We start from the raw sequence: 17,886 nt of genomic DNA on the forward strand, positions 1-17,886 counted from the left end.
TGAATGAAAGGAATATGATTTGTATAGAACGGGAAGGACGGCATACTGAATGATGAATTTGGGTTCTTAAAAAGGTTATTAATATGAATCAATGAGTGTTATGATGTTTTGTTGTGAATTTGCTTATAGTTATTTTGGTTAAATGTTATTTACACATCTAATGGTAAAAATAAAGAATATAAGATTTATGAAATTAACTCAAGAAGCGTAAGTATTTGCTCGATAACTGCATCTAACAGTTTACATCCAACAGTCACACTGTCGAGTATAAGCTGTATCAAAATATTTCGAACACATCTGCAGTTAATGGGATACAAATCTGCTAAAAAAAGGAATACAAGTGTAATAAGAATGAAGAGAAATTCGTTCATTCGATTACTGACATATTCACGTCCATACATTGAAAATCCGAATCAGTTTAACCATGAAATGAAAAAAACTAGATGGACTTTGCAACAACAAAGACGAATTTCTGGAGGTATATAATAATAATAATGATATTCATCAAATTTATGTAATTTGAATCATGTTTCATTCGAATCGATAGAGCTAAAATTCAAAAAATTAAAAATGCTATTGGCGTTTGGCATTGTCTGAATAATTTGTGTTGTTTCTGAAAAAATGTCATCGCCTAACAAAAAACCAGTCATCAAGAGTCAGGCACTTGAAATAGTGTTTGAAGTGTTCAATTATTTTTAAAGTGTTAAATGTGAGTCGGATACGTTATCAAATGTGAAAAATAAAACATCTCGCCACAGGTAACATTAAATAAATTTAATAAATGACTATTTCAACAAAAATCTTTATTTTGTATTAGGTATTTCAATAAGTACCTTTAAAAGCGTGGTTAAAGAAGAGGAGCAATTAATTTCTGCAAATAACGGAGAGGTAAAATTTTCCTCCCCAAGAAAGAAGCGGCCCAAAAGAGCACAAGTAACTGATATTCCTGAGTATGAGTATTCCAATATCAGATGGAATATTTACGACTTTCTTAAGACGGAAGGAGGTTGTATTATGGTAAAAACAATGACTTTTTGGGAATTGTGGCTTCCGAAACATCTCTTTGTAGAATTTTAAAGCAAATAGGAGAAAGACTGAAAATAATACAAAAATTCTTATAGAAAAATGGACATTAGAGCATTGAGGATCAAGTATTTACAAAAAAACAATTATGTTCGTAGCCAACAGCGACCAATTGTGTTTCTTGATGAAATATACCTTCAATAGTGGACATACATCTTCCAAGAACTGGATGGATGATTCAACCAAAGGGTTATTTGAAAATATTGCGAAGGGACCATGTCACCTCCCGTCCATGCAGGAAGTGGCATGGGCTTTATACCTAATTGTCTGATCATATTTAAATCAGGCACAACATCAGGGGATTATCATTCAGAAATGAATTCTGAGAATAACGGTAAATGGTAACAAGAAAAATTAATCCCAAATTTACCTGTGAATTCAGTAGTCATGACGGATAATGCTCCATAGCATAATATGCAAATTAATCCAGCCCCCAACACAAATTCTAGGAAGGCTGACATGGTGAAGAGGCTGCAGGAAAAAAGCATTATGTTCACCCCTAATATGCTCAAACACGAATTATCCTAGTATAAAGTAAATAAAAAGCATCATATTAGATACAAATTTAATGAGGTTCTGCTTGAACACGGACATAACGTTTTGCGACTTCCACCCTACCATCCGGATTTGAATCCCATTGAACTCATTTGGGCTACTGTCAAAAACAACGTGTTCCAAAGGAAAGTAACTTTCAAGTTGGAAGATGTGAGGAAAATGGCGGAGCACGAGATTGATCAAATTAGTTCCGAGGAATGGCAAAAGCTCTGCCGACAAGTAGTAGATATAGAGCAGAAATATTGGGAAAATGAAACATTCACAGGCGTTTCAAACAGAGGTAAATCCAGTGATTATAAATTTAAATGACGATAGCAGCACAAGCAGCAGTGAAGATGAAGAAAATTTGTATTCAGATTTTTGGATAATGAACTGTACTACTATCAAAATAATACTAAATAAAATATGAAAAGAAATTACAAAGCAGTCATGTTCCTTTGATAGCCTTACTAAAACTAATTATAGGTACGACACTGGTCGGCAAGGGGCTTATAGTAATTTAGTTGGGAGAATCTATACCTACGCGATCGCTCGCCATCGCCATCAGTCGTGGCTTGTACTGTATTTTATTTTTGTTTTACTTTTCCTTTTATAATACAATTGATATTCTGAGAAAATGAAAAAAATTATGGTGAGTTTTTAGTGTTGGACTATGTAATCTTGTTTTGTCAAGAATATTTCAAACTTTAATGTATGAATTTGTTTAATATTAACAATTTCTTTCTTGTATATTTTGTATTTTCTTTTCCCAATAATTACTTTTTTGATAAGAGTAACTCTTTGGACAACAAAGCATATTTATTATTATTATATGTTATTGTGTATATGGCTATTATAAACAGTTTGAAATTACATTATTATTATTAATGGAATTTGCTCATTAATAAGAGATCAAAACTACTATATACATCAATATTATAAATATTACATCAAATATTTAAATTTATTATTGGTTAACTGACAAAGATGAAAGTAAATATATTTTTTATCACTACTGATCTGTATCTACTTGTTTGCAAGAGCAAAATTTGATTTTGAAAATGTTCATGGTTGATGCAGTTGCGTCATTTTGACTGGATTAAAATAGTTATACTTTTGCTCACCATTCAGGTAGTATAACAACACTGTTTTTTCAATGCTGAGCATGCAATTAAACACTATTATTTTGTTTTAGTGCATCCTCTGTCAGAGGTGATGAACTAAGTTGTACACTCTTATTCTCTGAAGCTAATGCTATGAAACATTTATATTGAAGTTCACTGGAAGTTTTTTGGCAGTTTTGGCACCATACATATGCAAATACAATTAATACCTTCAGTGAAAAGTACTTCTTCATTCTGTTTTTTAACCAAGGTTTCAGCTGCTGCCCATAACTTCTGACCATTAAGAATTTTAATGAAATTTCTGCATTGATGAAAATGAGATGATGATTTGTAATATTTGGATATTTCATCAATATAAATTTTTCAACTAAACTCGTAAGGCGTTATTTTTGACTGATTTAAAAAAAAACATATTTTTATCTTTAGGACCTAAAGAATGCCACTGACACATCAATGTCCTCTGCTAGAATAACTACAACATGGAATTTACTATCTAGAGATAATCACTTTCTGCGTAACTCCAATCAATATTATTTTCTGCCAGTTGTGTTTCTGTTTCAAAAAAATTATCTCTAATTGCATTTAGAAGCATGTATTCTTCAAATAATTAATTGATTAAAGTTTAACTTTCAATTTCTATCAAACATTTTATATTATCATATCATAAAAAACTTGGTGCCATAAGAAATGCGTAAATATCTAATGTACTTTCTATGTTTTCTACCACTTTGATTTGTAACTAACGTTACTGCAGTTTCGTCCAATAAGGACATTTACAAACTTATACATTAAACTAACAATGGTTGATTATATTAGCATTTAGACCGCATGTCAGTTATCTGATTTCCTTTTCAACGCCAAAGATAAGGTGGACAAGTTGGAAAAATCTGGAGTTTATAAGCTTAAGTGTCCGGAGTGTAATAGTGTTTATGTGGGACAATGTGGTCGAAATATCTAAAAACGGTATGCTGAACATAAAAGGTCCTTCAAACTGAGAAAAAATGATTCAGCGTTTCAGCGTAACTAGTAAACAAAATTCCGGTACTCAATCAAGCAAAGTACCTCTATTACTACCTACAGGAGTGCTGTATAAGGGCTAATGTAATCAACCATTGTTAGTTTAATGCAGGAGTCTCCAAATTTGTTAGTATGGAAAAGAAGCAAAAAATCGAAAGTGAATGCAGAACGTTCCAAGAAAAATAGAACTTCCAGTATTTTGTGATTGAGTCCAGTAATGAGGCGCTATGTTTAATTTGTAATGAAACCCTAGCTGTTCTCAAAGACTATAACATTAAACGACACTATGTATCGAAACATCTTCAAAGTTACTCCAAGTATACAGGAAGTTTGCGGAAGGAAAAATTTGAAGCTTTGAAACGCGGACTCAAATCGCAGCAATCTTTGTTTACCAAAGCGAATACTGAACAAGAGTCTGCAACTCGCGCCAACTTTCGTGTGGCTCTTGAAATCGGAAAACGTGGCAAACCATTCACCGATGGAGAAATGATAAAAGAATGCTTGAATGCAGTAGCTGAAGAAATATGCCCCGAAAAGGTAAATTTATTTAAAAGTGTCATTTTGTCAGCAAACACCATGGCTCGGAGGGTGCAAGACATCGCAGAAAATATATCATCTCAACTGTCTGACAAAAATACAAATCATGAGTGGTTTTCTCTAGCATTGAATGAGTCAACGGATGTATCAGATACTGCTCAGGTGTTGATTTTTATTCGCGGAGTAGATAAAAGCTATGAGGTGTATGAAGAACTTCTTGATATTGATAGTATTCACGGTACGACAACTGGAGCAGATATTTTTAAGGGAGTTGAAAATGCCATTAATAAAAAGAACCTTCGATGGAGAAATTTGAAATCTATAACAACTGATGGAGGCAAAAATATGTATGGTAAAAATAAAGGAGTGGTTTCACTTGTGTCAAAGGCTGTAGAAAATGATGGTGGTTCAAAACCATTAGTCTTACATTGTATCATTCCTCAACAGTCCTTGTGCGGAAAATGTTTGGATATGTCTGAAGTTCTAAAACCAATCATATCAGTTGTTAACTTCATCAGATCCAATGGGCTGAATCACCGACAATTCCGCGAATTTATTCAACAGATTGGAGAAAATGATTTACCATATCATACTGCCGAACGCTGGCTTAGTTGCGGAAAAGTCCTTAACGCTTTTTTGAACTTCGAGCAGAGATCGAAATTTTTTTAAATGAGGAGCAGCGCCCTTTTGCCGATTTAGAAAATAGTGAATGGATGTGGAAGTTAGCCTTCTATGTCGATTTGACAAATCATATGAACGAACTGAATTTGAGATTGCAAAGAGAAAATCAGCTTCTCCCTTATTTGTACACCAATATCAAATCCTTCAGGCAGAAAATAATACTATTTCAATCACAATTACGTAAGAAATGTTTCACACATTTTGAAACATGTGAAATATTCAGCCACACTACAGAGACTGAATTTCCCGTCAATTTTGCAATCGAAACTTTGAGTGCTTTGAAGATAAATTTTGATAATCGTTTTTCAGATTTTGATGTCATTGCGAATGAAATTAAGCTTTTTCAAAATCCTTTTGATTCTGACATTGAAACCCTGGCTCCGGAAGTTTAAACGGAAATTATTGATTTACGGTGCAGTGATATGCTTAAGAACAAATATCAAAATTCATCTTTGTTGGAATTTTATAACAGTCTTCCACTGGAACAATTTGATAATTTGCATAAATTTACTCGTGGGTTGTTTTCTGTTTTTGGTACTACTTACTTGTGTGAGAAAACGTTTTCCCAAGAAGAAGTACACAGAGAATGTTTACAGATCTCAATTAACCGATGAGCATCTTAAATCTCTTTTGATAATTGGTACAAGTAAAATTGATCTACAACTACAAAGTATTGTCGGTGGAAAATCACAATTACATAAATCTCATTAGTGTTTTTGTTTTACTGTGATTCATTTCAATTATTTGTTAATTATTAATATGCTTAAACTTAGATACTTAAGTTTTCTTTGTCATCATTTCTGTCGTTAAGTTTTACCTTGCAAGTAAATAAAACCGAGTAATTATCATTGTATTTTCTTCTTCAACTTATCACAGCAATAATAACAACAATTAGGTAATCATTGGCTGTCGCGGGCCAGATTGATGACAGTAAATCATTGGCTGTCGCGGGCCGGATTGATGACACTGGCGGGCCGGATTGATGACACTGGCGGGCCGGATTTGGCCCGCGGGCCGAAGTTTGGAGACCCCTGGTTTAATGTATAAGTTATGTCCTTATAGGACAAAACTGCAGTAACGTTAGTTACAAATAAAAGTGGTAAAAAACATAAAAAGTTTCAATTCTCTTTTCTTCATTATGATCTCTTGCCACATAGTAACAGCTACGCCCATCAATTTATCTAAAGTACTGTTATTAGATATGTTGTCATATATGAAGATTTTTTGCATAAAATAACCCGCAAAATTAAATTTTTATATATATATATAAATAAATATATATATATATATATATATATATATATATATATATATATATATATATATATATATATATATATATATATATTTATATTGCTTAAGCAATATAAATAATTCTGTTTCTGATTTCAAATGATGAAAATTTTTTTAAATCATCAAAAATCGGAGCTTTTTTCGAGAGCAGGATTTCCCAATAAAAAATATCACATGAATACAATACCTGGATGAGAGAGGAGAGTTCAATTTTTTGTTTAGCTTCAGGATGGAGATCACTCAAAATCAAACTAAGGGCTGATGCTTCCGGTACTGTTCTGAAAGCTCTTAAAAAGTTACCAGGCTGACAAGGCTGATTTGGAGATGAAGTGTAGAGCATATGAAAGAGGAAACCCAATTCACATGATAGACAAAATTCCTTAGAACACAGATGAGACAACAGGGCAGCTCTCAGAGGTTCGGTGTAGTAAAGTACCTGAAAAAATAGTAAAAATTTTATCATTATACATGAAGAACGGTACTAAACAGAAAGATTTTACAGGTAGAGTTTGGAATAAAAAATGATTCTTGTAAGAGAAATTTCATATCAATACTCTTCAATTCATTATGTAAGGTGTTTCCTGTATATGAAATCAATTTCAGTTTCCATTATGAATGAATGACTAATAAAAAGTGATTATGTTAATTCAATATTCGTCGAGGGAAGTAGACTTTAAAGATACTTTTTCTTATGGTTTGTTTATGAAAAGAATATCTGTCATACAACTACTTTCACATGAACATTGAAGTATACGACAGGAATAAGTCCTTTCTAAAAACAACTTTCATATAAACATTGAATTGCACGAAAACCACTTTTACAGTATCAATGTGTATACATATTATCATCGCGACAAGAGTAGAGTTGTCTCTTTCAGTAACATAAACCCGTAATGTTATGAAAGAAATGAGTACAACATTGATGATTATAGTGCTCAATGTAAGTGATATTTTATATCAATACTCTTTAATTCGTGTAGCTTTCCATTAGATGATATCTGTTCAATTCCATAGCGAATTCCAAACTGAATGTTAAAAAATCATTTTCATGTAATTCAACATTCAAATGAAATTAGTTGTTTTGAAAAGTTTTTTTTTCAGCTTATATCTGAAAGAAACTTTTATGTATGATCTACATAACTTCGTATAGAGTCTTTATTGCAATTACTTTCTTTGTTCCTTTTTCACATTTTTTATTTGATTATGGAGAAAGTCAAATCATTCATAGAAACGCTACATAAATGAAATAGTATTGATGTGATATTTCATTACACGAAACACTATAATCCTCAATAGTGTACTTCGAAGTTTCGGGACACTTGACATATCTCCTCACCAGCACCGTTTTGAACAATATCGTGTAAATCAATGTTTATATGAAAGTAGTTGTATCTGTAGAGTAGGGAGGGTGAGTGTAGGTCAACAGCACTTAGGCCACATGTGACCCATGGAACATCCTCCCGAGGAGTTGTCCTCCTAGGTCATCGTCAATCCTGTCCTTTCCAGGAAGGTGGACCAAGGTGTCGGCCAAGACTCGCCGAACACAAAATCTCTTATTGACGATAACTTCGGACATTCGCATAGGACATGCCTGATAGTTTCATCTTCCTGTTCACACATCCTGCATAGAGGTTGTTCCACTAGCCCCATATTATGGAGGTGTTTCCTTAGTTGACAGTGGCCAGTCAGACATGAAAGTAGTTGTTTCAAAACAACCTTATCCTTTAGTGTAATTCAACGTTCATGTGAAAGTAGTTGTTTCGAAATAGTTTTTTCTTTCAGTTTCTATCTAAAATTCCTGTACATGATCTACACATCTTTGTAAAGGGATTTATTTGTAGTTTTCTTTTCTCCTTTCTTTGGAAGTTGGAAAATAATAATATTGATGATAGTTTAAATCAAACTAAGTATATATGTACTGTAAAGTTTACGAATGGTCATATGAAAGTATCATTTTTCTCAGAACCAAAAAACTATGACAGTTGCTTTTAAGACTAAATAATCTCAAGTTATATTTCCCCAACTTCAAATGATGTCTGGATCTACTTTTCTGTATCCCGTTAGGTAAGCACATAAACATTCATTCTCATTATTTACCAAAAATATGTTGTGCACATGTTAAAAATTATTATTTTGGATACTTTCATTCGAGTATGAAGTATGGTATTATTAATACATATGCTCGTTATCAGTATTTTTGGATCCCTAGAATCTTGCAGATAACAATTCAAGTATCAATCAACTCTACTAATCTTAAAATTGCATTTCAAGATTAGGCTCGGTTTAATGAGAAATGAATTTTAGGAAAATTTTCAGTTTTTGAAAAACAAGTTGGGCTCGACAGTGAAGCAAAAATTATTTTCTTTAATGTAGACTTTATAATTATGATATTTCGAAATATTACTGAAAAAAGTCGTTCGTTTCGAGGAATTATTACTCTATGCAATATTTCAGGAAGATTTAACTGATTTGAACAAAAATCTTTTGTTTGAGGTTATACATAATAAATTATGTTTACTCACAAATTCATCTCAGATAACTCTTGAAGGCACTTTGGATAAATATTGTTTATTATTTGTGAGTAAAAAAAATATTTAGTTTAATCCAAAAATACCGAAGTAGTTTAAACATTCCTGAAATTTTGTACAGAACCATAATTTCACATCCTGATCCAATTTTTTCAGAAATATTTTGACATATCAGGAACAAAGAAGATACATTAGGTACCTGAAAAAAAAATGATTCTCACTTCAAGGCCAACTTCCATTTTCATCAACTGAAGAGTATGGTTACCCTAAAATCTCAATTTGCCTAAGGTTGTGTCACACATTTTGTCATTGCTTGGGAGTGGGCAGATTGAGCCTCTTCGCAAAAACTAGCGACGAGACCTGGGATGTAGATAGATTGAAACCCCGACATCAACTTACAGAACCCTAAAAATACGTCACGACCCGAGACCTCAGCTTAGCAATACTTTCGAGCTCTTGAAAACATAAGTTATATGTTTTGTTTACAAAACATTTCTTCGAAATAAAATTGGTTCAATATTCTAAGTAAACACTATCGTTTCTTCTTCCAGTTTGTGTCTGAAAGTTACTTCTTTGCATAATTTACACAGATTTTTTTTTTAATTGTCTGCTTTCTTCCTTTGGAAGATTCCCAAATTGTTTTTGTATCAAGATGTAGAAGTAGAAAGCCAAAACCTTTGAACTATTGAGAAATGATGTTGTCAATCTTTTAAATAAAAAAAAAATATTATTTTAACAATATTGACAGATATAGACATAATCCCAAAGAAATGTGGAGAACTTTGAAGAGACTGGTTAACAGTAATAGCCAAAATGTCTCGAATTGCATATATTTTGAATCAAATGAGCATTATCGACTATTAACGAGTAACAGAAATAGCGTGCGGTTTTAATAATTATTTTGTTCATAGTATTAATGATATTAGACAAAGTATTAGCATCACTGAAAGTTGGCACAATGTAAACAATAATTTATATTGTAAATTCGAAAACTTCGAAATGCTCCGTATGAGAGATTTGCGGAAAATAGTTAGTAACCTTGACAATAAATTCTCCATATATGAAACACTGAACTGTAAAATGATCAAAGAGGTCTTCGAAACAATAGGTCATATTATTCTAAACTTGATTAATACAGGAAAAATACCATATAAATTGAAAAGCAGTACTGTTATTCCTATTCCAAAAGTAGCAAACACTAATAAAGCCAATGAATTTCGACCCATTAATACTTTGCCCCCAATTGAAAAAGTTCTGGAAGTTGCTGTATATGATCAGTTACTACATCACGTCATTAAAAATTCAATTTTTATAGATAATCAATCGGGTTTCCGTAAAAACTTCTCATGTGAAACAGCATTACAGCTCACAATATGTAATATTAAAAGTAACTTGGATAACCAGAAATATGTTATTGCTGTATTTTTAGATTTAAAAAGAGCTTTTGAGACAATTGATAGAGAAATTATGTTGTTGAAATTGGCTTAGTATGGGATTGATGGAAAGGTGTTAGAATGGTTGAGTGATTATTTAAACAATAGAAAACAGAAAGTCCGTTTTAAAGATGCACTATCAAATGAAAAAGACATTGATGTAGGTGTTTCCAAGGTAGCGTTCTGGGCCCACTTCTTTTTGTTTTATATTTGAATGATATTGAACTTTTTATTGAATCTGAGTTCATAAACCTATTTGCTGATGCTTATGTGTAGTATGTGTTGTATGTGTAGCGATATGAATTTAGATAGAGCTATTCATAAAATGGATAGGATTTCAGGAGCGGTAAATGAGTATTTATGCACTAACAAATTGAAGTTAAACGTAACAAAAACAAAAGCAATGATATTCACCACGAAATATAAATACAGTTCTCTAGATATCAACGGTATGAACCTCAATATCAATAACGAAAAAATTGAAGTTGTGTCATGTGGTTTTCAACTGGATAATTTTTTAAATTGTGACACTTGATCACTTTGAATATACAGCGTGACTCACGGTCGATGGTAGGTTAGACGTTTTTCTGAAAATTCCACCTCTCACATTTCCTTACCTGTTCTATTGATCTAAAATATTTTCAGCATTGTGGCGTTGCCACTTCCATCAAAAAGTCCTAGCAACTTTATTTTTTTAATGGAACACCCCGAATATTAATACATTTTTGGAATCGCTCTGGTATTTTAATACTTTTTTGTTAATAATGTCCTATACCTATCTCTATCTGTTTTCGAGATAAACAATAAATTGTGCTAAATATGGTCCAAAACATAGCCTTAATTGAAATTGAGTACATCAGTACTCTCAATTCATGAAAAGTTGATATTTTGATGATAGTTTGGACAAACTCGAAATATTCAAATAACACCAAGAAATCGACTCCATATCATACAGGGCGTGCTAAAATTACTATGATTTCCATTGTGCATATTATATTACTCGGTAAATTGAAAGATGGTGAAAAATGCTTCAAGATGATATATCATGCCCCTATACCTAAATCGTCAAGTTTTCTCAATAAAGTCGCTTCTTCTAGAAACATTTTTTTTTTTTAGAATTCGGATTTAGGTAGCAGTGGAATTATCAAGCTTATAGCAGTTTGGTTACTTTTATAAGTAATTTACAAAGAGTTATCGATGGTGTTTCGAATCATCTTCCAAAATGAATGCAAATATCGATTATTCAAACGAAGTTCTTATGAAATTATTTATTATACACATGAACAAAGTGATCAAATCATTGTCAGAACGTGTAAAAAATTCAACCAAATGTATCCTGAATTAACACCAATGAACGAGAGGAAGTTTGTAAGTTTACAAAATAATTTCCTTAACTATGGCTCAAAGTTTCCAGGGAACAACTGTACCAAAAATCAGTCATTTCTAGGTAAAAAGTAAGATTTTTGTGGGCTAGAACATGTGAAAGTACAGACAATAACAGAATAGGATGATTCAAAATAACAAAATTGTAAACAAAATATCACATTTTCACAATAAATGCTGAAAATGTTTTCCATTACATTCTAAACACTTTAAAATGTTTTTTTGTACGCGACTTGTGGTTGCTTTTTCAATTTCCTGGGGATCCAGATCTTCAATACTCCGCACTATTCGCCGTCGCAATTCTTCTTTGGTAGGCACTGGAGTACTGTATACCTCCTCTTTTAAAACACCCCATAAAAAAAAGTCAAGTGGCGTGAGATCGGGTGATCTCGGTGGCCAATCCCACGACCCTAAACGCCTAAATCAACGATCGTCGAAGAGTTCGTCAAGTTTCCTGGAAACTTCCTGGGTGGAATGAGCTGGCGCTCCGTCCAATTGAAACCACGAATTCCTATATTCCTCTAAAGGCAAATTTTCAAGAAAATCGGTTACAGTCATCCTCAATATTTGGAGATATCTCTGCATTCAGTGTGTCTTCATAAATAAAAAAGCTAATTTTATTGTTCTTCAGAATACAGAAAACATTCAGGTCAAATTTTTCTTGAAAACCCATTTCTTTTGTAACATGAGGATTATGATCAGCCCAAAAATGTTTATTCCTTCTATTGAAAATACCATCCCTCGTAAATTTTGATTCGTCGCTCCAAATTATTTTTGACAAAAATTCCCGATGAATCAAAAGGGATTCACAAAAATGCATTCTATGTTCGAAGTCTTCTGCTTTTAGAGCTTGAACTCTGGTAAATTTATACGGATGCATTCCGTGATTTTTCAAAATTCGTTGTAAGCATGTGATACACCTAAATCTTTTTCTGCACTGCGAATGGAAGCTTCAGGATATGCATAAAAATATGCCAAAACGTTAACAGTATTGTCCTCATTTGAAGTAACAGGTTTTGGTAATGTTGAAGGCGCTTTTAACATGAAGCCATAGTTAAGGAAATTATTTTGTAATCTCACAAACTTCCTCTCGTTCATTGGTGTTAATTCATGATACATTTGGTTGAATTTTCTACAAGTTCTGGCAATGATTTGATCACATTGTCCGTGTATAATAAGTAATTTCATAAGAACTTCGTTTGAATAATCAATATTTGCATTCATTTTTGGCGATTTTTTGAAACACCGTCAATAACCATTTATAAATTACTTATAAAAGTCACCAAACTGTCATAAGCTTGATATTTCCACGGCTACCTGGAAATCAAATTCTTTAAAAATTATTTTTTGTACAACTGTTATTGAAAATCTCTTTGATAGAAACACTTCAATCAGAACACCTACCAAAAAATCATTTAGAAAAGTTCACACATGCAGTTCATGCTATTGGTAATATTAAATCCCTGTGAAGTTACTGACGATGACGAAGTAGTATTCAGTCCAACTGTAGAAAGTCCTTCATGACTAACCAATAATCCTCCTTAAAATAACGTGAGTTGGCGTATGTAGTTGTAACATATGCCTCGTAATCCAAAGATCGTGTGTTCAAATCTCATGGACCCTATAATTTTTTTATCATCAGCAGTAACGTTATACAAAAAAATTTGTATGATACATTTGTTAAAAGTGATTTTATTTTGCTCGTGAGTTTGCTCCACTTGCTGACGCTCGTTTTGCAATAATCCCCACTCACAAAATAAAATGCCACTTTCAACACTTGTAGGTAAAACGTGAATAACTATTTTTCCACAAAAACGGCTTTATTAAGAAAACTCAACGATTTAGGTATAGTGACATGTATATCATCTTGAAGCATTTTTCACCATCTTTCAATTTACCGAGTAATATGCAGGGGGTTTCATTTGAATAAATGAACTTTCAACTACTTTTATGCACAATGGAAATAATAGTAATTTTAACACGCCCTGTATGATATGGAGTCGATTTCTTGGTGTTATTTGAATATTTCGAGTTTGTCCAAACTACCATCAAAATATCTACTTTTCATGAATTGAGAGTACTGATGAACTTAATTTCAATTAAGGCTATGTTTTGGACCATATTTAGCACAATTTATTTTTTATCTCGAAAACAGATAGAGATAAGTATATGACATTATTAACAAAAAAGTATCAAAATACTAGAGCGATTCCAAAAATGTATTAATATACGGGGTGTTCCATTTAAAAAATATAATTGCTAGGACTTTTTGATAGAAGTGGCAACGCCGCAATGCTGAAAATATTTCAGATCGATAGAACAGATAAGGAAATGTGAGAGGTGAAATTTTCAGAAAAAATCATGCTTTGCGTTTTCCAGAAACGTCTAACCTACCATCGATCGTGAGTCACGCTGAGTCACGCAGTAGAATAGCACAAAATTTGTCAATGCAGTCCAAAGTAACAGTTTACAATACCATTATTCAACCACACTCTGATTATTGTGCGTCATTATTATTTTTTTTTAACCTCAATAAATTAAATTGGCTACAAAAACTACAAAATCGAGGGATGAGAGTAATCTTGAAAACAAATCGCCGTACTCCCATAAAAAGTATGCTTGATTGTTTGAATTGGTTACCAGTTGAAAGTAGTATACAAAATTGTAAATGGAATGGCACCAGAATATTTTAAAGATTACATCAAATTCAATAAAAACATTCATAATTATAATACAAGAAATTCCAATAATATACATATAAAGAGAACAGCATTCGGGAGTACCATAAATTCTTTATTTTTTAAGGGCTTCCACGAGTTCAATGAATTACCGGAAGAAATAAAAAAAATATCCATTTTAAAAGATTTTAAAAGAGCACTTAAAGAATTTTTAAAAAAGTAATAGAATACAAATTGTATAGTTATGTGAAATTATTTGGGACAATATTGGCTATCATTTATTGTTTTTTCATTTATTGTTTTTAATTGTTCACTAGGGTATTTGTATCTGTAATGAAACCAAATATCACTGTTTTAATAATAATTTGATGTATATACGTACCTATATTTCATTATCTATTTAAATGTTACTCAACATATGATACTGAAATCTTTATATGTAATGTTAATTGGCTGGCTACATGCTAGTTCAAATTTCAAATTGTTTAAATTTAAAATTTTTTGCATACATTTTTTTTATATTTCATTGTTATAGTGTTATTATTACACTCATAGATATGTATATTAGGTTTCCTATTTCAATAAATATTTTTTCAATTTCAATTTATTTCAATTTCAATAAAAAATGAACCTCTCCTAAAAATGAACTATTTTCAATTCGAATGTTACTATGTTTGGAAAATTACTTTTTGTTTTTGTCTTATTCATACAGTATGAACGTAAATAGTCCGCCCCTTCTAACTCTTGAACAGGGCAGGATGTCAAAGTTAGGCAAAACTTATATGAATATTACTGGAGTTCTATTCCAATACCAAATTGTTGTTTTTAACACATCGACATATGTTTCAATTACCAAGTGATCATCTTCAAGTTTAATCTTTCTCTTATTTGTTATATATGTATACAGTTAAGTACCTGTCTTAAGTGTCCGATCTATACTGTGGACCGTTATTATTGTTTTATATAATTTTCACATTTATTATTATTATTAAATGATTCCTTTCTACACAAATTTTGTCCAACTTTGATATCTTACCCCGTTCAAAAGTTAAGGGGGTACTATTTATGTCCGCATTATATGTATTTTGTGGTTACTTATTCTATAAATGAAATATATAGTATCATAATCATTAGTAATGTTTTGTGGTCATAATAGCAAGTATACAATCCAAAATATAGGTAAACTAGAGCGAACCCTGAAAAATGTGACGACCTTGAACGAATTTGTCACTTCCCTTCTTTATGAAAATATAATGCCAAACTCAGTGTGTATGGAATGAATAGTTAGTTAATTTCGTACTGCTCACTTTTTACTAACCTGTATCATAGCGTTACAGTAAGCATTCGGCAAGGTAGCTTCCAGACCAGAAAAACCACTTCTATTGTAATGATCGAACTGGAAATCATCTGTTCCCAACTTATTGTACCTTAAATCAATTTTTCTATATCGTTTCGGAATGGCTATGAATGAACCATTATCTTCGTGGTGTTTAGGACTTTTAGCATTAGCAGCAAAAGGTGAAGTGTAACCATTTTGGACAAAGTGATAGGGTACCTAAAAAATAATTCACGAGTAATATTGGACTCTGTGCTGGTAAGTCTGTTGTAAATCAAGTATGAACTACAGAATGGTTGAGAAATTAGTATAAATTGAACAATGGAAGTGTATAAGCAAATCATTGTGAAACATATGAGTGAAAACATTTAAGTAGAAATAATAACTGAATAGAAATCAAAATACCTTTAGGTGAATAAGACAATTAGAAGCTTGTGACCTTATAATATTTCGTCAATGAATTGAAAAACCAATAGAAGTAGATTATGTTGAATGTTTTTCACCTTACCCTTTCAAACTGTAAAGCTTGCATATATAACTGATGCCATTACTGTATAAATTGAGAAAAATAAAGTGATGCAATCGACAATTTTATATGGTTGATTTTTGTAAAAAATACTGTTTTGCATGCCAAATATATAACTGCAAATGTCAAAAAATTAAATTAACAGTTGTGTTCCACATTACTGAAAATGAAAAACTGAAATATTTTTCAATAAAAATAAAATAAAAAGTGAGTATTTTTCAATACTAATCGTTTATTCTAACAAAATAACAAATTATTTCAGTCTATAATCACCCAACTAGAAAAAACTATTAACAATTCTTTGTGTTTTCAATCTGCTTGAAACATAACAATTCTTAAATATAGATAATAATGACAAATATCTAACAGAAATAAACAGCTTTTAACTTATCGAGTCTCACTTGATTTCTCCTAGTTGTTTTGGGGTTTGGGGCATAGCCAATAGGACCCTGCATTTTCATTGTGCGCAGAATCTCAGGATCAATGCCCGCTGAATGTCTGAAAAGTAAAATTGAATATGAACGTTTGAGTCAACCAAGATTTGACTGTCAAATGAATATAGGTATTGAACAAATTAAAAGCTATGTGAGCAGTTGATGTGCAGGTTGTGCCACTTGTAAACATTTTTCCACTGTATACCATTGTCAACCATTGTTTTTGAGCACCTAATTCTATTTTTACACATTGGATACAAATTCTAACTTGTATGGCTCTCACCAACAAACTGAACATGCCGAACAACTGAAACTGAGATTCAATTAACTAAATCGTTAATTGAACCTCATATGTGTGTGTGTGTGTGTACGTATGTTAATATTTATATGTGTGTACCTATACATGTCTACATCTATACATGTTTTTATATTATTTCATATGGAGTTTCTATAATGTTCAATGCCCAGTTTGTATATCTTCCAAACTCTGATATATATAAAGAAACGATATTTCAATTATTCCCAGAAATGAGCAAATCCATGAACATTTCAACTCTCAACTACATCAACCTTATAGTAGATTGACAGTATCAAAGAATCACCCCATGTACTGTTAAGGGTTAAGCTATATAATAAGCTTAGTGAGGACATTAAATCTTCAAATATCAATGTCTTTGAAAGGCGACTAAAGATTTTTCTATTGCAAAAAGCATACTACTCTGTCGATGAGTTTCTCCTTGAATCCTAATTTGATTGTAGCTTATTAACTTTTTTTTCTGTATGTTCTGTTTTATCTTGAATTTTTTATGTTTGTTTGACCTGTTGAATCAGACAGTATTTTATGATGATGTTATGTTTTTTTTGTCTAATGTGATTGTTAAGGAAAACTGATTCAATAAATGTTTGATTGATGGTTTAAAGGTTTATACTAACTGTAAAATACTTAATCAAATTAAAAACGAATTCAAACAATTTCGCCTTTAATGACTTTTCTTGACAGTTATTATTTCTTCCATCTGTCTAATTCTCAAACAACCTATGATATTTATCAAACAACTTATACATAGTGATGAACAATCAACTGATATAAGAAAATACAAATAAAATAAGTAACATTCTCCACCACCAAGCAGACTTTGCAAGGTGAGCATGTCAACTCCTGACTGGAAGAATACACACTTTGGTGACAGGTCTCATATATGTTCCATGTTTATTCCTAATTCGAACAACTCTGATGACTCCATCTTTACCGGGAAATGTTTCTTCTAATTTTTCTATGATCCACTGATTCCTAGGTAC

The 17,886-nt window shown here is 31.7% G+C and overlaps 1 protein-coding gene across 3 annotated transcripts in view; it reads right to left on the bottom strand.

The window, feature by feature from the left end:
• Positions 1-17,886, bottom strand: part of PAN2 (PAN2-PAN3 deadenylation complex catalytic subunit PAN2) — a 72,215-nt gene that overhangs the window by 25,779 nt on the left and 28,550 nt on the right. For all 3 annotated transcript variants that reach the window (XM_074181798.1, XM_074181796.1, XM_074181797.1), the window contains 3 exons: positions 16,555-16,651; positions 15,610-15,846; positions 6,457-6,705 (listed from right to left, as the gene is read on the bottom strand). In XM_074181798.1, the coding sequence (XP_074037899.1) occupies positions 6,457-6,705; positions 15,610-15,846; positions 16,555-16,651 (583 nt within the window). The remainder of the gene's footprint in view (positions 1-6,456; positions 6,706-15,609; positions 15,847-16,554; positions 16,652-17,886) is intronic.

Source organism: Leptinotarsa decemlineata, unplaced genomic scaffold (genome assembly GCF_025532065.1).
Source record: "Leptinotarsa decemlineata unplaced genomic scaffold, Ldec_3_MD MMD2_tig00026316_RagTag_RagTag, whole genome shotgun sequence".
Taxonomy (NCBI): domain Eukaryota; kingdom Metazoa; phylum Arthropoda; class Insecta; order Coleoptera; family Chrysomelidae; genus Leptinotarsa; species Leptinotarsa decemlineata.